Consider the following 17262-nt stretch of genomic DNA (forward strand, 5'->3'; position numbering starts at 1 on the left):
AAAAGCTCATTGGGTGATGAGGAGAACAGACTTAATGAATCTATTAATAGTAGTCCATGTAGTCTGATGTTATGAGATACCCAAGTAAAAATGTCAACTTAAATATTTAGTGAAAAGTCTTCAGTTTTTAGAAGAAACCCTTGTTGAAGATGCAGATCTGAGACTCATTAGCTCATCAGTCATAGATGAAACGTGGGGTGCTGATGAGCTCTTCCAGAGAAAGGGCAAATCCCTGCGGAGCACTGGTATTCAAGCCAAAGAGGGAGCCAGTTGTTTAGGGGAAAACTCAAATACTCACAGTTCACATGCTATGTGAACGAAGGATACTTTCTTAAGATAAAGGAGAGCCTCTTCTGACTGAGAACTCCCATCTCCTCAACACACAGAGGTTTTTCTAACTAAAATTCTTAAGATAGTTTAGACCAGGCAAATGAAACAGAAGAAACATATAGTCTTAGCAAAAAAAAAAAAAAAAAAAAAAAGAAAGAAAGAAAGAAAAGGAGAAAGACAGAAAGGAAGAAAAGGAAAAAATGAAGGAAGGAAATAAAGATATATCTTTCAATGATCTCTCTTTGACTTGGCTGCAATAGTAAGCTTTATACAACTATGGCTGGAAGAGAGAAAACATTTTAAAAGGTCTTAACAGTCAGGCTGCCCTTAAACTGAAAACTCCACTTATAAATCTAGTAAAAGAAGTTAGATTTCAAAACAATGATTTCTAGAGAAATAGAAAAAAAGCAATCTAATCTCAGAGGGTGAATAAGATCAGTGGGTAAGAGAAATTAAGGTCTAGTAAAAAAGTATTATATGGTAACTGAGTGTTTTGTTTTCCTTTGAAATGTGCTACCTATATTGATTTTGTAAAAATATAGTGTTGAATGATTTTTATCATAAGTAGTAATAAAGATCTTTCTTATTTTTGAAAATTTATTTGTGTTCTCTTTAAAAATCAAAAGCATACTATTAATGAATGCCATTTTGCATGAGTCTTTCATATGACCCAAGGCTGCTTTAATGGAGCCACCACTGCCCCCCTGGTAGAAAGTAACTATTTTTTAGTTGAGATGGCTTATTGAACACCTACCTACCTGTGCCGCTAAATCTATGAAGTCACAAAATATGTCATGTGTGTCATGAGTACAACCCCCCCAACCTACTTATATTTGTTTTTATATGTGAAAAAAGCCTATGTGGATTCTTAACAATACAATTACTAAGTAAATACAAATTCTTTCTCAAAGGCAAGAGGTGTTTAAGACTAAATATAGTACCTGAAAACAACGTCATGTCTGATAAGATTATTAAATAGATAAGTTCCAGACATGAGAATTGGAGTTCATTGCCTATAAACACTAAGAACATTGAGCTGTATTATGTGTTCTTAACAAGCTATCTACACGGGACCCCAAACAGCCTGAGCTACTCACAGAGAAGGCTTTTCACTACCAGTTCAGAGACTTCGACCAAACCAATGGTTCCTGGCTTAACTCTAAGGTTTCTAGAGAGAATGTGGCCAACCATATATTGTTGCTGACATCTTACTTTTTAACATTTAAACTCAGCAATTGCATAGCCAACCTAATAGAAGGTAAAGATATCAGGAATAAGCTAGGAGCTTCGCTAGCTGCAAAATGTAAATAAAATAAGAGATATAGCTAAATGAGACCCTAGATAATGACCTAAGAGAAGTTCTGGGGAAGCCCAGAGTGATTCGGGGAAGGAGGAAGCAGAGCAGAGAGGATATATTACCCCAAGTTTAGACTTCGAAGCAGACACCCAAAATGAACACCCAGAATGAAGAGCCCTGTCTAACGCTGTTCCTCAATGTACACTGTCTCAGAGAGGTGGTCACGTTTCAGCAGTGATCTATGGCACCCATGTCGTTGGCTTATTCTAGGCACTTCTGTAGATTGTCATATCAACTCAATAAATACATGGCAGAGCATGTTCTTGCTTCACAGGCCCTAGAGGAAGCCAGCCATTCAGTACAAATAGTTAACCGTGCATCACAGGCCACAAACAGGAAGAGCACCTTGGAGGGTCCCTCACTGTGACAGAAGAAGGGCCCAAAGGTGAGCCCTGAAACGGCCTTACCTTGAGTCAGGGTGGTCATATGGGCATGATATATAGGAGACACTCAAAAAATGCTCCAAATCCCCATCTTTTTCTATCTCCTTCACCAACCCCAGATACACATTTCAATAAAAATTAGATTAAGGGATGCTAAAAAAAAAAAAATGAATATCTAGTCATTACCACCTTATCTGAAATCAGTTTATCCAAACACCAAGGAAAGGGTCAAGGACAGGATACACTTTGTTTAAGCATTGCATCGTGGGTCAGGTTAAATCTAAACAATAGAATGCCACCTAGAATGGCAAACTGAGCTGAAGCAACAGAGTGCACAGGACCCCAAAAAGGCAGGAGACAGGTGAGCCAAAATCCAGCTCTGCCAACCTCCTGCTGTTGGCAAAACCCATACTCTCCAAGTGACCTGAGTAGAGAGGAGGCAGACAGCCTGACTTCCTAAAACGAAATACAAAAGAACGCATTTATTTGGATGCATTTTATGGCCCCTGATTCTTAATGCGTATCTGATGGTCCCAGGAAATGTATACTCAGGTGGTCAGTGAAGAAGCATCGTCAATCTAGCATGTAATACTGTAATGAATTCTAAAAGAAGAATGTGGTCACTGTGTAATAAACATGAAAAAAAAAAAAAAGTGAGAGAGACTAAGGAACTGCTGAGTCTCCTGGACTTTTGCTCCTTTCTCAACACAGTGAGGCCCCAACCATGCACATGCTCTGCGTCGTCCTCTCCACACTCTCTGTGTTCAGGAAGGTAGGGAGGGGGCGGACTCACTCATTGAGTAAAGGCATGGACGTTCTCCTCTTGCTCTTCTGCACCATGTTGGCCTGATTCCTCAAGGAGATCCGGATCATAGCGGGGGCCAGCCTGCAGGGCTCCCCATCCACTTGCATGGGGATGGATTTGTAAGTCAGCAGCATGACCTCCCGGCACTGGTGCAGCCTTTCCCCGTGGCCCCCGACTTGCAGGGCAGCCTGTAAAAACAAGAGTCAAAAGGAAGCTAGGAGTTCGTTCTTAAAGTTACTCAGCAAAGCTAGGAACCCCAAGTCCACTATATAGAAGCAAATACCTTTGATAAAGATATGGAAAATTTTTAGCCAGCAGTAAAACAGGAAGCCCTGGATAAATCATCAATACAAGTAAACTAAGATTTCTAAACTTTTAATGAGCTTCACCATAAATTCTCAATGATAGCCACTTTTCACTTTTATGTATTTTTCAGCCTTAATGTAATCATGATAGTTTAATACAAAAGTTGGCCTGTTCATTATCTATGCATATTGAATAAGCAATTTGAGTAGAGCAAAAAGAACATAAAAGAGATAAAGCACATAGTTTAAGAGAGCTTCTAACCTACAGTTGACCCTTGAGCAGAATGGATTTGAACTGTGTGAGTCCACTTACATGCACATTTTTAAATAAATATATTGAAAAGATTTTTGAAAGATTTTCTTACTACTGTGGAGAAACTGTATCAATTATGCTAGGCTACCATAAAACAATGAAATTGCTGCTTTTCTTTGTTATCAATGCATTAATCATTATAGTAATTTATTTTTTCAATTATCTTTCCATTTCTGATGCCTAGGTGTTAGTAATACATGTAACATCCACAGTGTTTTCTATCATATAAGACAATATTGATATAGGTAATGACAGATGATTTATCTTATAAACAGAAGATGTACACATAGAGTATTGATAAATAATACAGTATTGTAAATGTATTTTCTCTTCCTTATGATTTTAATAACATTTTCTTTTCTAGAGCTTACTTTATTTTAAGAATACATTATATAATACATATAAAATACAAAATACATGTGTTAATTGACTGTTAATGTTATCAGTAAGGCTTCCAGTCAACAGTAGGCAATTAACAATTAAATTTTGGGGGAGCCAAAAGCTATACATGGATATTTGACCATGTGGGGATCGGCGCCCTTAACCCTTGTGTTGTTATAAGTCCAATTATATATTTAAATGTAAATAAATGTTATAATAAATATACATTATAGATTAAATATACTCATATTTAAATAGCCCATTCTTGGTTAATTTTCTTTTTAAAAAAAAATATTTTTATTTATTTCAGAGAGGAAGAGAGATATAGAAACATCAATGATGAGAGAGAATCATTGATCAACTGCCTCCTGCACCCCCCCTACTGGGGATGAAGCCTGCAACCCAGGCATGTGCCCTTGACCAGAATCAAACCCGGGACACTTCAGTCCGCAGGCCGATGCTCTATCCACTGAGCCAAACCAGCTAGGGCCCTTGGTTAATTTTCAAACTTAGGCAGGCTTTTCCTTTTTATCTAAAACGTCCTCACAAGCTACTTTAATCTGTGTCTAATATGAAATGCAAAATAATATTAACTCAAAAACATTCTGAAAATAAAGCAGTTTTGAAGAACAAAATCAGACACAGTAAGAGCTCAGTTCACAATGGTGGCAACAGAATGGAAAACTAGTCCAATATTAAAAGTCTATTGTTAAGAGCAACAAATTAGCATAACTACCTTGTCTTATTAGTAAATTATATATATTTACAGGTGCCCCCCAAACATAAACACACTTTGAATAATTATTACTTCCAATGGCTTTAATGTGAAAAGAAAGAAACATCAATTGAGCTATCAGCTGTTTAGTGTGTATACATTTGGGGAGCAGGGGGCTGTATACTAGTATATAGAGAGTATTATTCACCTTTTAAAGGTAAATGAAACTCATACAATGTACATTTGGTTATAACTTATATCAAGTACCCAAATAATATTATACAGCTTGATGAATAAGTTGTTATACATATGGGGATCTCCATTCGATCAAGCTGTGGACAATTCACAGCAACCAAGAGGTTTTCACGTGCCCCTTCCAATCTACTTACACTCCTCCCACCAACCAGTCAGTAACCACTATTCTGACTTCTATCACCATAGATTCAATTTGCTTGAATTTGAACTTCATATAAAATAAATCATACAATATATACTCTTATGTCTGACATCATTTGCTCATCATTATTTTTGAGTAATATATAACAAAATGGATTTATCTGATCTCCTGCTGGTAAACATTTATTGATTGATTTAAACTTTCTGGTATGTATCTCTTGGTGGACACATATTCTCCTGAGTACATACAATGAGTAGACCTGCTATGCCATGAATTTAGATGTACACTTGACTTTAGTACATACTGCTAAATAGTTTTCCAATAAGGTTATATTACAATGCATTTTGAGTATCAATTTATAATTAAGAAAACTTTTAAAAGGAGACAGATACTACTAACTCTAACCCCAAATCTAGAAGATTTACTTAAGAAGAAAAAAATTAAAACATACATACTATCAGCTTGTTTCCATATGTCTCATCGCTACAAATGGGCAAGAAACCTTGTTAATTGATTTGTGAAGTCAACTTCCACTTGCTTGCCAGATATTTGTATTTATCTGATATTTTGCATTATTTTTTGCACTTGCATTAATTTTAACAGTAGAAACCTGCTTATCTATAAATACAAAGAGAAATGAAACACAAGGGAACGAATGGGGGAAAGAAAATAGAATAATAATGGAAAAGTAAAGAACTTACTGAACACCTTCGAAGTTAAAGCACTCAATTATGCCCTTTACATACAATGTTATTCAATTAGTGAGAGAATGAGAAAGCAGAGGAGAATGCAGTGAGACTTTACTAAAATTCCTTCTGGCCTATTACCTGACCCTCTGTTAGTCAGCTGAAAGTTCTTTCTGGCTGTACTTAAACGACCCATTTAAGTAAATCTGGATTTGAGCCACTATCTCATCTCCAGAACTTTTCCAATATATTTCCCTTGCCTTCTATTTTTCAGCCCAATATTTATCTGACAAAACTGTATCTTTTTATCCACTAAAGAAAATCCCATTTACTCTCCCCCCCCCTCCCCCGCAATCTTGATTAGGCCTGATGACAAATAAAAAGGCAGAGCCTACTAGGTAAGAACTTACTCCTCTGAGTTTAACAGGACTGAAAATTGCATAACTAGTTTCCAACCTCTTGGTATCAAAAGGTATACACAGTACTTGAAGCCATATTCTCAGCCTCACAATAGAACAACAGCAAACACCACAAACAAAAGAGGTAAATAGCTGTCAAGGGCAGTCCCATTGGCATTTCAGAATCAATCCCAGATCACTGTACAGGCGCAAAAGGCATGACCAGAATTAGCTTTCAGCATAGACAGTTCTATTACTGTTAGTACAGTCAAATTAAATTACTTCTGGAACAAGTTAAAGGTAATTTTTTAAATACTTATAAGAAATAGTGATTTTGCATCACTCAGATTTGTCTAGGCTTAACATTCTTTTAAGGCACAGGCCCTAACAGCCAGAAACATTCCCACGATTTGCTAAATGAATCATTTACTGATAATAATACATTGGTCTATTAATGACAGACATTCGATTTTCTGTTCAACTGCAGGTGTTCCTCTGGAGAAACCTTCCAATATTGCTTTTTCTGGTAGCATATGACTACAGAGGAAAACAAAGACAGCCACTGGGCTCACTGCATCCTTGCCATTTATTGGTGCCAGACCAAGAATGGCTTGAGATTTCCTCTCTTTCCACACTATATATACTCCTCCCTGGCATGCCTTTCTCCATCTCCCTTCAAGCTGTATCCTCCTTACTACACAAGTTCTCATTCTACTTGCTTTCAGATAAAAAGGATGGACAGTCCTGGTTTGTGGAAGACAAGTCCTCCTCTCTTTCCTTTCTCACCACTGCTGCCAGCCCTGCCTCCCAGCCTCATTCCTGTAACAAAATGCCCAAGACAAAAATCAGTGACCCTGGGAATAAGAAATGGAGATAGTCAACCATACTAAAATCTTGGTTGGTTTTGTTTTTTATGACTTACACAGTAGTCTTATAAGACTAAGCAACAAAAAATAGAAAACAAAACTATTTTTTTATTTGAAGATAAAATTAGAAAGAGGATAGCTCAAGATATAATAAAGTTTAACAGGGCTGAAAATAAATCATTGTGATTTCACCACATTGTGGTTTAAATGAGAAAAAACATTATTATCTCAAAAGTTGCGGGACAAATAATAATTTAGTGCCTTTCAGCATAGAAAGTTGTTAAAAAACTAGAAATACAAAGTGACTTTTTAAAATGATAAACATAATCTTGGTACAAACACACAGAAAAAACCATTATTATTTAGAATAAAGAGAATTTAGAAGCATTCCTTTCAAGGGACAATGTTTTTCACTAGTAACAAAAGTTTTCAACATAATATTGGAGGTCTTGAACAACATAAGAAGTCAAGGAAATATAATTGTAGTATGAGTTTTACTTATAATAATATGGTTTCCTGTCTGTTTGGAAACATAGAAATAAATCAATTAGAAGGAAACACACATCAAAAGGTTAATAGTTATGAATCGTGTGAATTATGACTATATTTTTACTTTTAGTTCTTCCACATCTGTTTATATTATCAAACTAAGCAAACATTTAACTTTTTTTTTCTTAAAAAAAACACACCAAAAGATTGTATTATCTGGCATGTGTACAACTTCAACCCTGGAACTTCTCTATGCAATTTTTCTTCCTGAATAGCCTTTTGCTTTCTAATTCATAAATATAAAAGAGCCTACATATTTTAACTCCAATTAACAAAAAGAAAGGTGGCTCTGCTTTCTTCAAAGTTTAGAGGACTGAAATCTTGGATTTCAACCACATAGTAAATAGGCTCTCCCAATTTCCCAATCTGAATAAAGCTTTGAACTGTCTTGCAAAGTTTTAAATTATTTTGAAACAGACTCAACATGAAATGACCTACATAACTATAATGGCAGAAAATTGTGGCAGAAAAAATATAGATTACAATGTCTGATTGTGGTCTGTGTTGAGTCTTAAAAGGTAATCACATTACCAAGCACCCAATGAAGAATCATCTTAATTAGTAAGAACGCATATCAACCAGTAAAATGTATTGAAGATTTCTGCTTTGAATTTTGCAATTACAAAATAAAGAGTCTAAAAGAAACATTTTTTTTGCCATTCCAGTAATTCTCTTTCAAGCCTTTCTTAAAGAACCACTCTGAATATTTTTAATACACAAAAATACACACATATGCCCAAATAAGTACATTCTTCCGTTTATATAATCATCTTACACAGATGTATGAGTTTTCAAATAATTTACTTTCTCAAGAACATAATCAATATAATAGCTTCATGAAATTGAAAGACTAAAAACAAAATTATTTCATCTTGAATAAAACAAGTATAGAGTACTACCATCGGAGTCATAAGGTAACACTTATATAAAAATATGGAAATATATGCCAATATTATTTAAAGAGCAGCATAGGATCTTCAAATTGTACCATATAAACTACATTTAACTCAGTTTTTCCTAGGAAAAATAGGAAAAAAAATTTTTAACTTGGAAGCAACATATAGTCACTAGAATCTAAGATTCAATCACACACACTAGCTATTATGCATATCATATACATACATTAGTCATATCATAAAGAAAAAAATAAATGACATAATTTAAGGATTCTGTTTTCTCTTTACCAACTCCCATCTACTATTATTTCTCTCCCTTGCTTACTAATAATAGGATGGGAAAGAGGGGAATTTTATAAATCCCCCCTAAACACTGGCCCCTAATCAGGAAGGATTTCCTGAGCTCTACACATATATTTCAAATTGTCCCTTTCTCTATCTCCTTAGATGTCTCACAGGGGCTTTAAATTTAACTTACATGAAACAGAGTTCATCTTTTGACAACAATATATTTTATATTTTCTACCTTATTTAATGTATTCACCCTTTACCTAATGGCTTATGCTAGGCATCCAGATTTATTTATATCCCTGTTTCATGCTTCACAATAAGTCGCTATAAATAACTCTTGAATGTATCAACACCTTCCATCTTCATGATCACTTTCTTACTTCAGGCTTTTCCCTCTCCTCGTTTCTATACCTGGACTTCGGTGCTAATGTTCTGATTTGTCTACCTACCCCCTGCTGTAGAAATTCTGGTCCCACTTCACACTGACATGCAGGTAACCTTTCTAAACCACAAATCTGATCCTGTCTTACATCATCTCCCTCAGCCTACTCATTAACAGTTTAAAAAAACGAACAAAATGGGCAGAGGACCTGAACAGACACCCCTCTCAAGGAGACATACAAATGATCAACAAATATATGGAAAGATGCTCAACTTCTCTAGCTATTAGAGAAATGCAAATCAAAACTGCAATGAGATGCCACCTCACACCTGTCAGAATGGCTATTATCAAGACAAGTAGTACGTGTTGGAGAGGTTGGAGAGAAAAAGGAACCCTCATTCACTGCTGGTGGGAATGTAAACTGGTACAGCCACTATGGAAAACAGTATGGAGGTTCCTCAAAAAATCAAGAATAGAGTTAACATATTACCCAGCAACCCCTCTTCTGGGTATCTAACCCCCACAATTGAAAACACTTATTGACAAAGACATGCACCTCTATGTTCATTGCAGTATTATTCAAGGTGGCCAAGATATGGAAACAACCAAAGTGTCCTTCAATAGAAGATGTGGTACATATACACAATGAAATACTACTCAGCCATAAGAAAAGATGATATACTGCCATTTGCAACAACATGATGGATCTTGATAATACCATGCTAAGATTGAAAAAATCAAGAACCATATGATTTCACTCACTCATGGGCTATAAAACTGAAAGCAACAAATGGACAAACAAAAACTCATAGACACAGACAACAGTATGGTGGTCACCAGAGACAAAAAGGGTGGGTGTACTGAAGGGTAGAGGGTATCAAGTGTATAGTGATGGAAGGAGGCTTGACTTTGCGTGGTGAGCACACAATGCAATGTACGGATGATGTATCATATATAATTTTATTAACCACTGTCACCTCAATAAATTTAATTAAAAACTACTATTCTACCCTATCTCCATATCTATATCTTAATGCACCATGCGTATTGTCACCCTGAACACCATTAGCAGTTCTTGCACACATACCTCCCAGGCTAGTCCCCCCATGAAATAGCCATTGGATTCTCACTCAGAGACTCCTGCCCCCTCTGGGAAATCTTTGCTGACGTCCCATTTTATAAGCACTGCTGTGCTCTCAGTTCTCCTTTCCATCCTCACTCATGCCTTCCTCCTAGAATTTATCACATCATACTGTGGTTGCTTGTTTACTCCTTCACCTACCCCCACAACACAGAACTGTGGGCACCCTGAGTACTGTGGGCTTTTTTTTTTTTGGTTCATTTCATAACAGCTTTACCTAGAAGAGTGATATTTATGGATTCAATAAGTATTTGTGGGTTCAACAAATTTTCAATAAACATTCATGACTGATATTAAATGAATGAAGCAGTCAGACATTTTAAATAATAATTACCCTGAATTTATAAAGTTCCTATTAATTAGAGACCATTAATATTGCCCATGTTTCATATACACTGAATTAATTTTTAATGGTCCAGCCTCAAAAGTTATACAGAAGCACTTCCACTGTATTCAATTTCACAAGTACTCACAAGTCCACCCAGATTCAAGGGGAGGGTACACAGACCCAGACTCTTGATAGGAGAAGTGCCCAATATCTGAGGTCATTCTATAACCCCAGTAACCATCAGAGGATGATAGTGATCTAACTTATTATTTTAAAATGCACAAATAAAGAAAAAGATCACTTATTCTGCTTTTCTGACACAAACTATATAAAGAAGTAACAAAGTAATAGGTGAAGAGAAATTTCCCTTTATAAAAATACTAGAGGCCCAGTGCATGAATTCGTGCATGGGTGGGGTCCCTCAGCCCGGCTGGCAATCAGGGCTAATTGGGGCCATCTCACCCAGTCCCAATTGGGGCCAATCGGGCTGGTTGGGGAGAGCGACCATAGCAGATTGGCTGGCCACAGGAGGTTGGCTGTGGGAGCGCACTGACCACCAGGAGGCAGCTCCTGCATTGAGTGTCTGCCCCCTGGTGGTCAGTGTGTGTCATAGCGACCAGTCGATCTGTCGTTCGGTTGACTGGTGGTAACGGTCAATTAGGCTTTTATATATATAGATCCCAATCACTAATTGAGGAAGATAAATTAGAATATCATCTTTTCAACTCCCAGTGAATGGTGGATCCAGACATTGATCATCAAAGACTATTTAAAAACAGAGAGATAACCAGGCATTACCTTGCTATTTTGGAAAAAGAAAATACTATCTACAAAATAGTTTTGCAGTGGGGTACGAGGGATGTCTGATTCATCTAGATCCAACTATCAACTTAGAGGAAACAAGGACAAGAGGACATGTTAATTGGTTATCAGCACAATTCTGACTCCAGGAAACTATATAGGATAGTCTGGTTTCTTCAACAAATCAGTGGGGGGGGAAAGAGATGGGTGGGGACTTACAGAGACCTAAGAGTCATATCAACCAATCACAATGAATGAATTTTATTTGGATTCTGATTCAAACAAATAGAGCATAAGAAAACAAAAAGCATATGTGAGACAATTGGAAATTTGAGCAGTGAGTAGATATTTAGTGGTAGTCAAATGCTACTATTTTAATGTTTTTTAGAGAAGATTATGTGATTGTGTTCATAAAGGAAAGTCTTATGTTTTTAAAGCACATTAAGAAATATTTACAGATAAAATTATATAATTCCTGAGATTTTCTTCAACATAATATAAGGAAGGAGGTCATAGGTGGGGACAGAAATAATACTGTCCATGAATTGATAATTATAGAAGCTAAGTGATGGTACCTGAGGATTCAACATATTATTTCATCTTTGTTTATATTGAACTTTCCCCACAATAAATATTTTAAAAGCACTCTTAATAATTCCCCAGGAACCTTGAAATAAAGTCAAAACTCCTACATAAACTCTGTAATGCACTCCATGATCTGGCCCGGGCCTGCCTCTTCAGCATCATCTATTATTCTCACTTTTCACCTACATTTACACTATATGAAGTTAATTATCACTCCCACAGAGGACTATGCTCTCTCATACTTCCAAGTGTATATAAATTTCCCTTTTTTCCAGAATGCCAAGTTCCATGCTGCTTCTCCTGGCAAAATTCATCCATTCTGTCACATTTATTCATTGTCAACTACTGGTAGCAGGCTCTCTGCTGTGTGCCAGGGAAGGATACACTGGAGTGATGGATATCTAGCATTCGCCACTCCCCGCCGCCAGCACTCTACCCTTCTTGGCCCTCTTTTGACCCTGTGAGACCGACCCATTTACACTGTATCAGTGGTTCCTCTGTCCTCTAGCTTCTGGGTAAACTTCCCCCTGGGGAAGCACCAGCAGGGGGTCTGGAGGATGAGAAGAGTGAGATCACTGTATTTTCTGTCCCAGCTCCCTCCCTGCCAGGTTGGCACAGACTGGTTGCTTCCACTTAGCAAATATGACTCTCAGGTGATCCTTGCCAAACAGTTCTTTCTGGTACAGGTGACTGCTTACTTGCTTTTGCACCTTCAGCTCAAGAATACAACGCCATCCATTGTTGCTTCTCACAAACCTAGTACACAATTTGTTGAGTCCCTCCATTAAACTCTCCTCTAATTACCCAATTTTAGTCTGAATTTTCTTCTCTGTTCAGATGCTAATTAAACAATTAAAAGCAAAAACAACCCAACCCCCAAAAGACTAATGAAAAAACAGACACAGATATGGACTGAAAAGTTATAGAAGATGACGAGTAAAGAATGTTTCAGAGAGTGATAGCATGTGCAATGGCCTTGTGGTACAAAAGCAGCAAGGAATGTCCCAAAGCTACAGAGGCTACTTAGGAAGAAAACAAAGAGGGCAGTGGGGAAGGCGGGAGAATGGAAGAGAAACACAATCTTGTAGGGCCAAGAAAGGATTTAGAGTTTGATCCTGAGAGCAATGGTGAAGTGTCTAATATTCTCCCTGCCCTCCCAAGCCTAGGTAAGCAATCACCTTCTCTTAGATAATTATTCCCTGGCAGCTTTCTACCACACTGTTGGGACTAGAAAGCCCTGGCACATGGTACACATTCAATAAATGTTCACTAAACCAGTGAATAAATGAATGAGTAAAGCACACATGACCAGGTTTGGAGCATTTTTGGTCAACTCCAAGAATCCGTCCTTGCACATGTCCATCTTGAACTTTATTCCTACTTGCTCCTGGCTGACTGAGTCTTCTCCTATAATTAACATAGAGATCTTTTGAGAGAAAGAGCTGTGCATGAGCTACAGTCCTGAAAATTAGATCAATCCCAGACCAATATTTTACACTTAACAACCATTTCATTCTAAATATGGCAACATCACTATCTGAGGTAATGGGTATTGTTGCCAGAGTCACAATAAGTTATTCTGTTAAGTCTCAATATTTTGAAGTGATTGGAATCCATGAGAGGAGTAAAAAAGAGGGCTGTTCTAGTTTATTTGGGATAGGAAATACAAGCTGCTTGCTTTCAAGCATAAGGTATAGCACAGTGGTCGGCAAACTGCGGCTCTGGAGCCACATGTGGCTCTTTGGCCCCTTGAGTGGGGCTCTTCCACAAAATACCACGTGTGGGCACGCACGTACAGTGCGATTGAAACTTCGTGGCCCATGCGCAGAAGTCGGTTTCGGCCTGGGCAAGTCTATTTTGAAGAAGTGGCTTTAGAAGAAATGGGGGTACATTCGCTGAGGTCGACCCCTCAGACTGAGGACATTTGTAGCAAAGGCCAGCTTAGGAGTACCCTAATTAAGTTAATAACAATGTACCTACCTATATAGTTTAAGTTTTAAAAATTTGGCTCTCAAAAGAAATTTCAATCGTTGTACTGTTGATATTTGGCTCTGTTGACTAATGAGTTTGCCGACCACTGATATAGCACAAACCAAGTACTAACCAAGGATAGCAAGTAGAAGCTTTATTTTAATTTGTTTTATAAACTAATAGTGTGGTCTGATTTACACCAGCTATAATGATAAGCATTATTTTAACTGGTTTCCTCATCATTAAATAAGTTGAACCACATGCTAAAACCTGCTTGAAATTACACTTACTTGATATAAACGTATTTTGTACTCAAGCAAGCAAAATGAAAATACAAGGTGATCTCAATACTGTGGAAATTGAATATTAATTAATGTCACAAAAGTGATGCCATTCTATATTCAAGAATTTTATGATAAAGGAGATACCCATCTTATACTTAAAAAGAAAAGTTGAAAATATATGCAAATGACCACTTTCCTTTACACCTAAAAATATCAAATGGCAAGGTTTCTGCATCATGCTGGGATATGTCTGTGACATAATGCTTTTTAATTAACATGAACACTTTGCATTTTTTCTGGTAGAAAGTTAATTAGGAAAACTAACAAATAATATTTATTTTTGAAGCTCAAACAAATGTGAATCAATTTTCTTAGTGACATAAAGAATTAATTTGTGTTCTGGTTTTCTGCAAGCAACTTGATGTTGCATAAAGTTTACAAATTAATAAAGAAAAAATTATACCAAAGTCCTATGAAATGGAAAAACTCTAACTGTGGCTAAAATACATTGTATTTATTTATTTTTTTACTTTATTTCCAAGCCTTTGTCCACCTCTACCCAGCCCAGGCACCCTTTCCCTCTGGCCATCACCACACAGTTGTCTGTCTATGGATTATGCCTATATGTTATTTGGCTAATCCTTTCACCTTCTTTCATCCAGTCCTTTCCACCAACAGTTGTCAGTCTGTTCTATGTATCCATGCCTCTGTTTCTATTTTGTTAATCAGTTTATTTTGTTCATTAGATTCCACATATAAGTGAGAGCATATGGTATTTATCTCTCTCTAATGGTTGTATTGCTCACCAAAGAGGCCATGGTGAATCCAATAACTTCAATATAGCCATCATCATGACGCTGAGGTTCAAAATCATGGTGATCCCCTGGGTTCCCCCAGGGCATTGTGCCAGCACAATATCTGCAAGGTAATATTAAGAGAAGAATTAAATTTATTCCATTCCTCTCATGACCATCATTAGGGATGAACTTATAGTCAGATCCAATGTTTGTTTCGTGGAAGAACAGTTTTCTGTTCTTGGTGCACATCTTCCAAAGGAAAAGGAAATGGACTCACCATCATCTTCAAAATATCAATCTGAAAATGAGCATGTTCTTACAACAAAAGCATTTCACAATACCTAATGTTCTCCTAATGGGTTATTTATCAATACTATCACTCTATGGTCCACATATGTCTGCTTTCTGTGATATGCCCTGAGTTATCAATGGTTGGTTTCAAAATTTGGTCTTAGAGGAAGACAGATGCATGCCAGGCAGTAGAAAAAGGGAAGGGAACTGAAGTGAGTAAGCAATCAATATTATATACATAACTAAGAGAATAAGTACCTACAGAACAATATTGTATACATAACCAAGAGAATAAGCACTCACAACACAAGAGAAAGGTTATCTGAAGAAGAAAGAAATGGTGAAGAAGGGATGAAAAAATGTATTATAAAGGGAAAGGGAAATAAAGAAAAATGGAAAAGGTGAGGACTAGGAATCCAGAAGGGAGAAGGGAAAGGAGCAAAATGAAAGAGAGAGAGATGTACAGAAAAGAGGGGGGGAAAGAAAGTTAATGTTTCCTGAGATTCTAGGTCTTCTGTTTAAACAGCTAAGATGAAAATACTTCTGGAATAGAATTGTAAGTAACTATACCAAGCACTACCAAAATAATCAAGGGATTATAATGTCATTTTCTAACCACAGATTTATATACAATTCTTGTTTTAATTAAATTCAGTCTAAATAGAATTTATTTGCAGAGTTTGTGTCTGAGTTGTCTTGTTTGCAAATAACAAAGGGTCAGAGATCCATCCCTCCCAACATCTTGGCTTGGGAGCCTAGAATCGAATGGTATGCCACTGAGATATGTGCTTATTTTGAGAGTAGTTCATCTCAAACACCCCTTTCTCCTGAGGTATATAATAACACCAAAGTGAGTTGACATCCTGGCTAGAAAATCCTACTCCAATTGATCCTATTTTTTCAAAGCAATCATCTGGCAATGATTTTGAATGAATTCCATCCTGAAATCAGGCTGGATGGTTTTCTAACAGCTTTCAGGAAACTGAGGACAGGAATGTGTTCAAGTCTATCATTCTTGGGGGGGGTGAGGGATCAGTAAATTGACAATTAAATTAAATATTCCAATCCAGAGGGATGCCTGGGGTTCTCAAGAATGGATAAGTATAGACCATGAATGCCATATCATGCAAAAAAAATTTTTTCCCCAAAGAAGCAAAAAGCACTTACCACAGAGAATACTAAACAAACCAAGTAGGAGAACAAAATGATCAAACCTAGAAAATTGTAGTAAGCCACTGAGAAAACCGGTTTTCATTGTTTGTACCTGGAAATTTTCTATAATGAAAACAGATAACCTCAAGTCAAATAGAGTTCACGTCAAACCAAGGAAACAGATGAACAGAGCTTACCTGGGTATATTTAAAAATACTATACACTGGAACTTCAGTTCCTGAATCTTTGGGGTGAGATCTGTTCCATCACACTGAAACAATCAAAGCAGAAAAAATAAGGGTTTTTAAGTAGTCACAAGTCTAAAAAAATGACCAGAGAAAACTGTGTTGACAACAGTACATATCATGATCTTCCCATTGCCCAATCTCTGCTTAAGTCAATGCCCATTACCATGACTGAAAATGAATTCTGCTCAGAGCTGTTTGGAAGACAAGCTTTTCACAATGTATCTATTATAAATTAGCTTTATCTCCATTTGTGATCAGCTCTTGTAAAGTTAATCTCTTACAGACTTTGGTCTTCTGAGATCAACTGTTTTACTGGAGTTTGGACTTGACCCTGGGTCTCAACGGCCTCAGGCCGGCATGGTCTCAAACCTTTTTGTGTGGCTTCCCTCATCTTTAGGGCTTTCCTCAGGAATATCCTTGACTTTCAAAGAAAAAGCTTTCATTCCCCTTTCTCATTTATCCCGGGTGACAAAAGTCAAAAGAGGACAACTAGTCACAGCTATAGACTTCCCAATGTCAAAGGTATAAAGCCTGCTTTTATATTTGCTCTCTTTACACCCTCATCACAAAATTTCCCCATCATTTTCTCCAGTGAGGAGAGCAGTAAAAC

The 17262-nt window shown here is 36.9% G+C and overlaps 1 protein-coding gene across 4 annotated transcripts in view; it reads right to left on the reverse strand.

Annotated features, from left to right (window-relative positions):
* DGKI (diacylglycerol kinase iota) overlaps positions 1 to 17262 on the reverse strand; it is a 410881-nt gene that overhangs the window by 136938 nt on the left and 256681 nt on the right. For all 4 annotated transcript variants that reach the window (XM_070423975.1, XM_070423977.1, XM_070423979.1 and 1 more), the window contains 3 exons: positions 16602 to 16675; positions 14971 to 15082; positions 2864 to 3063 (listed from right to left, as the gene is read on the reverse strand). In XM_070423975.1, the coding sequence (XP_070280076.1) occupies positions 2864 to 3063; positions 14971 to 15082; positions 16602 to 16675 (386 nt within the window). The remainder of the gene's footprint in view (positions 1 to 2863; positions 3064 to 14970; positions 15083 to 16601; positions 16676 to 17262) is intronic.

The sequence above is a fragment of the Myotis yumanensis genome, unplaced genomic scaffold (assembly GCF_028538775.1).
Source record: "Myotis yumanensis isolate MYYU_CA2020_CCGP unplaced genomic scaffold, mMyoYum1.0.hap1 SCAF_9, whole genome shotgun sequence".
In the NCBI taxonomy this organism is placed as follows: Eukaryota; Metazoa; Chordata; class Mammalia; order Chiroptera; family Vespertilionidae; genus Myotis; species Myotis yumanensis.